A 13,080-nucleotide genomic window follows, 5' to 3' on the forward strand; every position below is an offset into this window, starting at 1 on the left:
TGGAGCAATTCTGGGCCCTGCACTTTAGGAAGGATGGGACAGCTGTAGCGAGGGCACAGGGAAAATTTACGAGCATGGTTCAAGGGATGACTGTCTTCATTCATGTGGATAGATTGGTGAAGTTGGGACTGTTCGCACTAAAGAAGAAAAGGTTGAGAGATTTGATGGAGGTGTTCAAAATCATGAGGGGTCGCGACAGAGTAGATAGGAAGAAACTGTTCCCATTGATGAAAGGATTGAGAACCAGGGCACACCGATTTAAAGTGAACGGCAAAAGAAGCAAAAGGGACATGCAGAAAAACAGCACGTGGTTGGGATCTAGAATGCAGTGCATGAAAGCATTGTGGAGGCACATTCGATTGTGGCATTCAAAAGGGAGTTAAGCAACTGTCTGAAGGGAAAAAAAAAATCCAGGGTCATGGGGAAAAGATGGGGAGTGGGACTAACTGTGTTATTCCTGCAAAGAGCTGGCATGAAAATGAAGAGCCAAATGGTCTCCTTTTAAGCTGCAACTATTCCGTGATTCTATGCTTCTATGAAAAGAGACCATGACCCCAAAAATCCTGCCTGACAGGGAACAGGGTCTATGATAGGTGCTTCATCACAAGTATGCCCCTGTAATGATTAAGAGTTGACAGGGAGAGAGAAATAGAGAGAAACTACTTCCTCCAGTGAGGTAATCTAATATTAGAGCTAGGCTGCTCGGGGATGATGTTGGGAAGCAATTTTCATAAAAAATGGGAATGATAGCACAGTGGTAATGTTACTGGGCTAGTAATATAGTGCCCTGAACTAATGCTTCAGGGATAAGAATTCAAATCCCACCAAGGTAGCTGGGGAAATTAAATTCAATACTCAAATCTGGAATAAAATACTAGTCTCATGTTATGCCCAGTGATGGCATGTCATATTCATAACTTCAAACATGGACTGTATTCACAAGGAAGCTTCTGGAACTGTCTTTAATTTTTAAAAATGGACACTAACAAGATGACTAAGATGGCTGCCAAGTGTCAGGTGACTTTTTGCAAACTCAACACAGACTACCTCAAGCTTCCAGAAAGTTCCTAATTGAATCATCCTGGGTGGGGGCCTCCTCATTGAATGGACGTACTCAGAGAGGACCCCTCTGTGAAATTCACACCTGCCATTGTTCATGGTTTACTCCAAACCCACAATCAATGGACTTGCAGACTTCATGTTTCCAAGTTTGCAATTTAACAAAAGGGAACAGCAGAATACCAGTTAATCACAAGTAGGTGTGAATTGCCAGCATTTATCTCCATTGCATAGCAATGGTAGTTAGCATTAATTCAGCCTGGGTGGACAATAACAGTTGTTCATGTGACCGAAACTGGCTTCTGATAGCAAAATCCTTTATTATCCCAAGAAAGGTAGAGAAACTGTTAGTCCTCATAAAACTCTGCTGCAGAAAATCAGTTCCAGACCAAGGTAGTAACACTAAAGCCTTTTCAAACTTGAAGGCTGCTGTACCTTAAAAGTCTCCTAATCCAAGACTACCTGTAACCTAACCTACTGGTAAGAAAATCTACAAATGATTAACTACGTGTCCTGATGAACATCCACCTCTTTGAGGGAACCCTGGAATAATCCTGATATACAACTCTAGCTATTGAAGCTATTTAGACTACTCTTTCAGAGTGAAACTCCAATTTACTGGGCTTGCAATAACTGTTTATCCTACGATACACGTGAACATGTAAGCTTTGCACTATCCTTTTGTATGCAACTTGTAAAGGTGCACTATCCTCATCAGCTGCATCTCTCTTGAGTGTGAATGAGTGATGTAGCCTTTAGATTTTCAGTGTCAATGCATGAATAAATAAGCCTCTTATTTAAACCTGCAAAAGCTTGCTGCTGTTATTCAAATTGACTACACCCCTGGGGGTCAGCTAAGAGATACACGTACATCTTCCTTTTCTAAAAGCACATTGATTGCAGACAGTAAGGGAAAGGGCATAAGGTTTTCAGTTCTCTCCTGACCCTGTCCATAACACTTATAAATAATGATCACAAAACTATCAGATTGTTGTAAAAACCCATTCAGTTCACTAATGTCCTTTAGGGAAGGATATCTGCTGTCCTCACCAAGTCTGACCTACATGTGACTCCAGGCCCACACAAATATGGTAGACTCTTAACTGCCCTCTGAAATGGACCAGCAGTTGTAGGTGGCTCACCGCCACCTGCTCAAGGGCAACTGAAGATGGGTGATAAATGTTGGTCTTGTTGGTGATGTTCATATCCAAAATTTTTTTTAAAGGGTAGTGGAACACTCTTTCCAAAGAAAGTTATTGTGGTTAGGTCAAATAAAAATTTCAATACTGAGATTGATAGATTTTTATTGGACAAGGGATATGGAACCAAGGCAGGGAGACAGAGTAAAGTTCAGCCATGATCTAATGGATGGTGGAACAGGCTCAAGGGGCTGAATGGTCTACTCAGGAGCATGGGGAGTAGAGGTGAATGGGGTGTGGAATGGGTCCATGTCAGGAAAGCAGTCTAGAGTCTTGAAGGTAATCTATTTCACTTTTGTAAATGGAGCAAGAGTTATTTTTTATTCATTTGCAGGATGTGGGTCATCACTGGCTAGGCCAGCATTTATTGCCCATCCCTAATTGCCCTTGTTCAGAGGGCATTTAAGAGTCAACCACATTGCTGTGGGTCTGGAGTCACATGTAGGCCAGACCAGGTAAGGATGGCATATTTCCTTCCCTAAAGGACATCAGTGAACCAGATGGGTTTTTACAACAATGATTTCATGGCAATCATTAGACTTTTAATTCCAGATTTTTATTGAATTCAAATTCCACCATCTGCTGTGGTGGGATTGGAACCCAGGTCTCCAGAGCATAATCCTGGGTCCCTGGATTACTAGTCCAGTGACAATATCACTATACCATTGCCTCCCCAAAGATTCCTTTCTCTGAATGGGAAAAATGATATGGGATGAGGGGACTCAGCAGAGCTTGTGCCCTATGTGGATTAGTGGCATGAGTCCTTCTGGATGTGGGCACCTGCCAGGTCCATGCTAGTTAATGACTGCCTCTGATCCCATTTATGTTGGCGTGGTCAACAATGGAAGGTACCGGCTAGCACAATGCTGGTGTACATCCCAGTATTATGTCCCTGAGCAATTTCAGCACAATGCAATAGAAATTGGTAAAAGCTTTGTCCTATTCCAGCCATATACCACAAAAGGTCCGATTAGATTTTCCACTTTTACAGTGGCCGACAGGAGATCACTGAAGAGAAGGTTGGAAAAGTTTTTGTAGTTGGAAAAGTAGTTGGGAGAAGAAGGACGACTTGCGTTTGTCAGGTGTCTTGCTATAACATCATGGTTTATGATGGGGAGAAGAGTATTCCAACTCACTTAGAAAGTGCATTTAATGACAAAGTAGAGATGGAACAGTCATAATTTAAAGGCTCATTATCAAATTAAAAGTTAGTAATGATATTACGAGCAATACCGACACATCTCAGAACAAATTGGGTCTATTTTCTCTGGAGTTTATAAGGATTAGAGACAATCTCATTGAAACGTACAAAGTTCTGAAGGGACTTGAGAGGGTGACTACTGAAGGATTGTTTCCCCTAGTCAAGGAATCTAGAACACAAGGGCCAGAAATTTTCCCTTGTCGGGTGGGCTTGGTGGGAGCGGGCGAGGGCTGTCGGGGAGCTGACTACCGCCCGCCTTCGCTCCGCACCATGATTTCACGCAGGCAGAATTAAGGCCCACCCTCCGTGGATCATGGGCAGCAGTACTGAGCGTTACCTGTGCAGGTGGGAGGAGGAGGGAGAGCGGGCCTCCTGCGCAGTTTGTACATACACACGCAAGAGCACTTCAATCTCTCTGAGGCACGGAGCTGCCTCAGGGAGATTGAAGCACTTTTAAAAAAAATTATTAAAGGCAATAAAAAATTAATGAAACATGTCCTCTCACGTGGCTGTGTCACATGAGATAGGACATGTTTTTAATGTCAAAGGAAAGTGTTTATTTAATTTGTATCAGCTTTAGGGAACCTCATCCTGCACATGGACAAGGTTTCCTAAAAAATGTAACCATTAGGTTGGACGGGCTGTGTAAATTTGAAGTTAATTAGCTGGTTAATGGCCTTTCAATTATCAGTGGGCACACAGCCGACTGGTGTGCGCTCACTGAATGAAATATCGTGCGAGTCCGCAACAACATTGGGACGCAGCCCGATGTCACCACGCGTCATATTACATTTGTGCGTGTTGGGCGCAGGCCCGCACACTGAAGAAGAAATCCTAGCCAAGGGTATAGTCTCAGGATAAGGGGCTGATTATTTAGGACTGAGATGCGGAGGAATTACTTCACACAAAGGCTTGTGATTCCTAGGAATTCTCTACCCCTGAGGGTTGTGGCTGCTCCATCGTTGAATTCCTTGAAGGCTGGGATAAACAGATTTTTACTCTCTCAGGAAATCAAGGGATATGGGGAAGGGCAAGGAAGCAGAGTTGAAGCCCAAGATCAGCCATGAATGGTGGAGCAGGCTCGACAGGCCATATGGTCTACTCCTATTCCTATTCCTCATCTTCTTGTATCTCAGATGCATCAAGCAAAAATGAACTCCATAATGCAGAAAGAACATACATTTAATATAGAGAAAGCTTTACCTGGCAAGTTATTCAAGTAGAATGGGGTTCATTCAGACTTTGGGCATAAAATCAGTAAGATGGGTGTTCTTTGATCAGTACATGTCTCCCCTTATTTATTTCTATACAAAAATTGGGAGAGATGTATAATGGACAACTAACCTGATATCAGCTGTTTTATACTATTGCCTAAGGTCTAAATGACCCATCATGTCTCTTGCATCACTACAAATTGAAGCAATATTAGGCTTTTAATAATCAACCACATGACTATGACAAGGTGGAGAAAAGAGAACTCTTCCTCACAGATAATCTAGGCAACGATGGGTTAGCTGTTGACACCTCACCTGCTGCATTGAGCCCCTGTGGAGAAGTAGATGTGAAAGTCATCCGAGTTGTCATGGACGTATAAGAAGCAGCAGCGCTCATCACATTTGGATATGCTGGAATGAACAGGGGGAGAAACACCCATTAGGAGTCATGTTACTACAGTCAGTAATATTCAAACTGAGGGTGAGCTGTGATTCAAATGCACAATTGGACATTGTACCATCCTACATTCCAGCAGTGACTAGACTTTGTGAGTCCTTCACTGCCAGTAAAGCACTTCTGTCACAAACAGCTTGCCAATTGGACTGGGTGGGAACTCTGACAGGGGAGACTGGATCTGTCCCAGCTAACTTGGAATCAAAGATTGCAGGCAAAATTGTATTGGAACAACGAGCTGTCTTTAAAGAAAAGATAGTTCAGGTGCAGTCGGGGTGCATTCCCATGATGGGGAAAGGTAGGACAAACAAATCCAAAGCTCCCTGACTGACGAAGGTGTAAGAGGAAGCAGAAAAAGGGTGTGTATTACAGTTTTTCAGGTGGATAATACAAGTGAGAACCAGGTTGAATATAGAAATTTCAGAGGCAAGTGAAAAAAGAAACAAAAGAAGTAAAGAGAGAGTGTAAGAAGAGACTGGCAGCTAATATAAAAGGGAATCCAAAAGGCTTCCAAAGGCATATAAATAGCAAAAAGGGCCAATTAGGGATAAAAAAAAAGGGGATGGCGGCAGAGGGCATGGCAAAGATATTAAATGGCTACTTTGTAGTCATTTAATCTTTTTTTACCAAGGAAGAGGAGGCGGCCAAAGTCATAGTGAAAGGGGAGGTAGTTAAGACACTTGATGGATTAAATTTGATAAAGAGGTATGACAAAGGCTGACTGTACTTAAAGTTGATAAGTCACCTAGACCGAATCAGATGCATCCAAGGATACTGAGGGAAGTTAGAGTGGAAATTGCTGAGGCTCTGCCTATCATCTTCCAATCCCCATTAGATACAGGGGTGGTGACAGAGCAATGGAGAATTACAAATGTTGCACCCTTGTTCAAAAAAGAGTATAAGGATAAACCCAGCAATGACAGGCCAGTTAGTTTACCCTTGCTGGTGGAAAAACTTTTAGAAACAATGATCTAGCACAAAATTAACAGTCACTTGAACAAATGTGGATTAACTAAAGAAAGCCAGCATGGATTTGGTAAAGACAAACTATGCTTAAGTAACTTAATTGAGTCTTTTGATAAGGTAACAGAGAGGGTTGATGAAGGTTCATGTGGAGTTAATGAACTTCAAATAGGCGGTTGATAAAGTGTGACTCATCAGGCTTGTCAGCAAAGTTAAAGCTGATGAAGTAAGAGGGACAGTGGTAGCGTGAATACAGATTTGGTTGAGTGACAGGAAACAAAGAGGTGGTTGTTTTTTGGAGAGAAGGAAGTTATGAGGTGGGTTTCCCTGGTATTATGATTACTTGCTTATATTTAATAACCTTGATTTGGGTTTGATTTGACTTACAGACAACACAAAACCCAAAAGTATGGTGAACTCTGAGGAGGAGAGTGATAAACTTCAAGAAGACATGGGAAGCCACATGATGGATGAAACGCAATGCAGAGAAACATAATGTGACACCCTTCGATAAGAAGGACAAGGAAAGGCAATAAAAGATAAAGGATTCAACTCAAAAGTGGGTGCAGGAATAAAGGGACCTGGGGGTGTATGTATGTACATGCACAAATTGTTGAAGGTGGCAGGGCAGGTTGTGAAAGCAGTTAGTGAGGCAACCTAGAAATTTGAGCACAAAATCGATCCTGATACCTGAGGAAGAGCGATACTGTTGGAGGTGCCTTCTTTGGATGGGACATTAAATGAGACCTTGTTCCCCCGCTGATGGATATAATAACACTTATGATACTATTTTAAGAATAGAATAGTTCTTCCTGCTGTTCTGGTCAATATTTATCTCTGAACTAACATCACAAAAACAGATTATCTCAATGATGTTTGTGAGACCTTGCTGTATGCAAATTGGATGCCACATTACCTACGTTATAGCAGTGACTAAAACTCAAAACGTAACTCACTGGCTGCAAATCATGTTTGACATCCTGAGGTCATGAAAGGTCCAATATAAATGCAACTATACTTTTTCTCTTTGAATTGGGCTTGGATCCCACCACCTGCATCCATGGCTGGACTGGAGACTGGACAACCCTTCTGTTAAAAAGGTGGGCAATCCCATGTGATACTGCTATCTCAATTAGGGCCCCATTCCTCTAGGGCAGTTGATCTTCCTGTGCCAGATTTCAGGCAAATAAAAATACTGGGGTGGGGGGGGGGGGTGGTGGTGGTGGGGGGAAAGGAATGGATCAAAAATGTGGGACAATCCCCCACCATTTAACCCCACCCAGTGTTGCAATTGGCAGGGAGTTAAAATCGGCTCTCTATACTTTTGATTCAGTCTACTGAATATGTAACCCTAAACCCTCAGATCATTTTCACGTACTTACAGGCAGACTCCTGGTGCATATATACATATCTACTACTGGTAATGCTAAGTGAGAGGCAGAACAGCACATGCTTCAGTATCCAGTCTTCTAATTGAACCAGTAAGGTGACAGGAGATAGCACTGTCGCACCTGTGATCTAGAGTAGGGTGGAAAAATAGACAACAAAAAAAGCTCTTTCTGGAAATCTGTGAGCTCATGAAATATAATCCCTGGTACTTTTACAGAAGGTGACTATGGCACTGCCATGTGCTGGCGTGGGGTTAAATCAGTAAGCTAACTTGGACTTGCACAATGTCTGAGTGCTCTGGAGAGGATCTTTTGGAGGGGAAGTACCAATTAAAAAGCTCAAAAATGAAAGGGGCTATCAATTTTGTTGAAACCTCCAGATTTGTTTAAACAACAAAGACAAAACAATGCCTACTCTCTGCTCACCCAGATATTGCATTACTGGGTGAATTTCTTTACAGTACAACAGCACATGGCTCAGAAAATATAGATTTAGAGGTGTTTTTGTGAAAAAGCACTTCCAAATTGAATTAAATTTCCCTTTTAAATTCTATATATCAAAAATGACTTCCTTGGGGCAAACATGGCATTGGGTTCTCCAAGCACTCCATCATATTGGCAGATTAACCACAATGGCCATTTGTCAATTTAAGCATGTAGCATAAGATTTTCTGCTCACATTATGACTGCAGTCAGGTGTAAGTCAAGTGGAAGGGGATAGGAAATGCATACACACAGGCGTATGTGCACATTTACCTTTTAAAGAAAGGTTACACCCCTGATTTTTGCTTTACAAAATACAGGTATTATTGCACACACCCACCTTATACCTTTAATAGATGAGGATGTAAAATTCCATTCATGAATACCCTTCTGTTAGAAAGGTAATAACAAGTGCATTAGTTACACAGAACCATGAAGCAATGACAATAAATACACTATCACTGAACATGTCCTACTCTTCTAACATTGTTAAACATGAAGTGCCTGTAAATCCCAAGAGATTTAATAGTTTAACAAAACATAACAAATGGAACAGCCAGATTTAAATCCGTGCAAACTCCTCACTCCAATGCATCTATTCCTCATCCATTCATCTTCTCTAAATATAGATCTTAAAGCTGACAATTTGCTTACAGTAAACTGGATTTGTACAAATCCAGGATAGTTAAGGCAGCAAGACTGGAGAGTGAAAGGCTATGTTGGGCACAATTGGGACATTTACATGTCATTTAGCACTTCTGGCATGACCAAAGGCCACACAAATAGCATGTATCTTCTATAGAAATGCATATAATTGCAATATGATTGTATGTGCCTGTAGCATTGCCACTGATACCAGTCCCAACAGCAACCAATGAACTGAAAAGCTTCTGTTTGAATTTCTGGGAATTGTGAATTTTGGGCTGAGCAAATCATGTACCTTAGTTCTTTTCACATTTAGTACCTCACTTTTTTCCTAGATTAATGACGGCCAACAAATAAAGCTTATAAAAGGCATCAGTGCAGCCTGGAGCTAGTCTAGTGTAGAGTTGTGAAGTGATTCATGTTATGATAAGACATACTTTCAAGCTGGGTACCAAGTGAACATAACAAACGACAAACACAAATGATGGAAAATGGCCAGCTGCTCCTATTGGCCTTTGACGCTTGGGAAAGACATGCTTAAAATGTTTGAACATTCTCCAGTGTATCTACGTATCTATCACCCACTCATTCATCTCCTCTAAATACATGACCTCCATTTACCCATGGGACCCACATCAGGCAGTGCTCCGAGTATGGCAAAAAAAAATCTCAGCCCAATTTAGGAACATACTTTGAGAAATCCCTCAATTACTCTTAAAGGTAATCAGATAAATTCCAGAACAACATGGTGAGAAGGAGACACGTTCTTCCCCAGCAACCCCCCCAGCCACCTTCTATATGTAGTCAGCCAGACTCAGGAAAGCCTCCAGCTCCCTTTTCAATCTTTGTAGCAAATCCACACTCCCTGAACCAACCGGCAACTTGTCCTATTGGTCAATGATCCTCCTGACATCAAATCTAGTTCTACACTTATGCAACCTACACTCATGTTCCCTAATCCTCCGTGATCTTTCGAACACAAATAGCCTGTCCATCTGGACCAAATCTAGTCCTTTAAAGAATGAAATGAGCCAACTTGAATTTGGATGTTTAGTTTCATGTAGGTGCATAAAAGACTGCAACTGATCTTGCAACCCTCAGAACAAATAAGTGGATAAAGCGTCTGTGGATTATATCTGAATTGGTACAACCTTGACTTAGAACTGGGACTACAAACTAATTGTGAAGCAGACTACAACTTTTCTTCATGAAGGTGGATATTATTGTCCTTGAACCAAATGGCTTGCTAGGCCATTTCAGAGGGCAGTTAAGAATCAACCACACTACTGTGGATCTGGAATCACATGTAGTCAGAGCAGGTAAGGACGGCAGATTTCTTTCCCTAAAGAACATTAGTGAATCAGATGGGTTTTTGCAACAATGGTTGCATGGTAAAACAAAAACAGAATTACCTGGAAAAACTCAGCAGGTCTGGCAACATCGGCGGAGAAGAAAAGAGTTGACGTTTCAAGCCCTCATGACCCTTCGACAGAACGTTTCGAGTTCTCATGAAACTTCGACAGAACTCACTCAAGTTCTGTCGAAGGGTCATGAGGACTCGAACCGTCAACTCTTTTCTTCTCCGCCGATGCTGCCAGACCTGCTGAGTTTTTCCAGGTAATTCTGGTTTTGTTTTTGTTTTGGATTTCCAGCATCCGCAGTTTTTTTGTTTTTATCAATGGTTGCATGGTTACCATTACTGGTGGAATTTGTCCCCAGAGCATTAGCCTGGGCCACTGGATTAACAGTCCTGTGACATTACCACTAACCTACTGCCTCCCTGTAAGGCACGGCCCACTCCTTCAGCATATTTTAGAGCCTTTCCCAACCTGCTCAAGCTGCAAAAACGGCCTTTAAGATCCTGAAAGACATTCAACGTGTCTCATTCTAGTGATCCTCTGTTGCTATCAGTGCAACTCCTTGTTGGGTTTTTTGGATGGGGACAGGAGGCTGATTTTTTTTCAACTCAGAAGCCATCCATTGACATGAGAGGCACCTTCTTTCAAAGGTCGCAAGCTACACAGGCACCAGTGATTGCATCTTGGACCTTAGGAAAGTCAGCAATGCTGCAAACCTGAAAGGCCCTATCCTCATGCTGCCTTGCCATGGCACAGGTGGTGACGAACTGCCCAGCTCTCTTGTAGACCGAACATGACCAAACAACAGGATGGCCAATATTGCGCATGAGTATCTGAAATAATTTTGTTTCAAAATAGTATGACAAATCCCAAAGAGAAAGGAAAAGAAAGCTTACCTTTTAAAAACGGAGATCGGCCCTTGGAGTTTGGGAACTACAGTTCCCATCAGGCCCCTGTGGTCTTTGCGCATGCACAGGCCCTGGAATGGCCGCACATGCACAGATCGTTCCTTTTTACATTCTTCGGCTTCTGCATATGTGCCAGCCAGAGAACGGCTGCACATGCGCAGTTTGTGCATGTTCACATCTTCAAGCTGGTAAGAGTAAGGAGCAGAGGAAAAGGCTCTGCATTAAAGAGACAGGGCTGCAGGGAGCAGCCTTGGAACAAAGTGGGCTTGTGAGAAGCCAGAAGATCTGAGGAGACAGCCAAAAGTTGGTGACTCCTTACTACAGGCTTTTAAGCAGCGGTGCCTTGTTTGGCACAGCCAAATATCTGACAGTACACATGGAGGGTGAAGCCTCAATGCATGTAGAGATCCAGAGAAAAGGAACATCAGGAACCTTGAAACCTTGGAAATGGATCCTTGTGGAAGGTGTCCTAGCTGAAGTGTCTTTTGGTAGAGAATCACAAAGCGAGCTCTTCAAGCGTGGAGACTAGAAACCCTCGTGAGAAAGCCAGAGTTTCAGCGAGACTATCTGGTTCACGGTGTGAGGTGGAGTTGATGAGAAATCCATAGAAACTTGGTTTTGACTGTGGTGTCTGACCACAGTTCGTCTATTAGTTTACATGGGCTGTATACTTACTGTGAACATTAGAGTATAAGGTAGATTCGGAACGTGTGTTATCTTTACAAGTTTGCATATATTTGTAGAGGCACAGTTGAGGTAAAAGAGTAATGTAATATCGTTCATCTTTTCTTATTTAATAAATGTTTTATTCTGCTGTTAAAAGTTCATCAGCAGCTTCCTTTGACTCTGCTCAGTAGCCACCCTCCACGCTTCTAAACAAAAAAATTAAAGTTAGGAACTATCAAGCCAGGTTCCAACCTCGAACCTGACTAGCCCAGTAGTAACACCAGCTGAGATCATAGCAATAATTCCATCATAGCCGCAGACAGCAACATTGACAGATGAATGTGGATACAGACCCTCATGGAGTAACTGCTCGATTGTCTCTATGGTGAAGATTAACCTTTTCATGCCCATCTCCTCACAAAGGCCCTCATGTGACATGTAAGTTATATGATGTAGGGATTGAAGAGGGTGGGTTCCAAATCCTTTAGTGGGTTACCCTATCAGAAGCTGTGTGAAACAAACGCAGCTTTAAGTCAGCAGAAAACAAATACATTGTTGAAACTATGTTATATTCTCATTTTTCTCTCTTTTTTTGGTTTTCAGATGGCAGCTGTTCAGGATCCTACCATTCATGGCTCCTCTAGGCACCCTTTGTTTCTTTCCTTGTCCACTCCCTTTGGTCTTGCACCACCAACTCTTTATTCATTAGGTAGGGAAGTAAGTTCTGAAGAGGACATAAGGAGGCTTCAAAAAAACATTGATAGGTTAAGTGAGTGGCCAAAGATCTGGCAGATAGAGTTTAACCTGGAGAAATGTGAAAGTGTCCGTTTTGACAGGTAGAATAAAAGGGAAGCATATTACCTAAATGGTGAGAGATTGCAGAGCTCTGAGGTGCAGAGGGATCTGGGTGTCCTAGTGCATGAATCACAAAAGGCTGGTAAGCAGGTTCAGCAAATAATTAGGAAAGCTAATAGAATGTTATCATTTATTGCGAGGAGAATTGAAAGAAAAGTAGGGAGATTATACTTCAGTTGTACAGACAACCAGTGAGACCACATCTGGAGTACTGTGTACAGTATTGGTCACCTTATTTAAGGAAGAATGTAAATGCATTGGAAGCAGTTCAGAGAAGGTTCACCAGGGTAATACCTGGAATGGGTTGGTTGTCTTATTAGGAAACACTGGACAGACTAGGCTAGTATCCACTGGAGTTTAGAAGAGTAAGAGGTGACTTGATTGAAACGTATAAAACCCTGAGGGGTCTTGACCGGGTGGATGTGGAGAGGATGTTTCCTCTTGTGGAAAAAACTAGAACTAGGGGTCACTGTTCAAAAATAAGGGGTCGTCCATTTAAAATGGAGATGAGGAGAAATTTTTTCACTCAGAGGGTCGTGAATCTTTGGAACTCTCTTCCTGAAAAGGCAGTGGAAGCAGAGTCTTCGAATATTTTTTAAGGAAAAGGTGGATGGGTTCCTGGTAAACAACGGGGTGATAGGATATATTGGGGTAGGTGGGATGCAGATTTCAGGTGACTATCAGATC

General features: G+C 42.2%; 1 protein-coding gene across 1 annotated transcript in view; it reads right to left on the reverse strand.

The window, feature by feature from the left end:
• Window positions 1–13,080, reverse strand: part of map3k15 (mitogen-activated protein kinase kinase kinase 15) — a 175,424-nt gene that overhangs the window by 66,592 nt on the left and 95,752 nt on the right. The window contains exons 11-12 of the mRNA XM_041210936.1: window positions 8,302–8,351; window positions 4,989–5,084 (exon numbers count right to left, since the gene is read on the reverse strand). Of these exons, the coding sequence (XP_041066870.1) occupies window positions 4,989–5,084; window positions 8,302–8,351 (146 nt within the window). The remainder of the gene's footprint in view (window positions 1–4,988; window positions 5,085–8,301; window positions 8,352–13,080) is intronic.

Source organism: Carcharodon carcharias, chromosome 18 (genome assembly GCF_017639515.1).
Source record: "Carcharodon carcharias isolate sCarCar2 chromosome 18, sCarCar2.pri, whole genome shotgun sequence".
Taxonomy (NCBI): Eukaryota; Metazoa; Chordata; class Chondrichthyes; order Lamniformes; family Lamnidae; genus Carcharodon; species Carcharodon carcharias.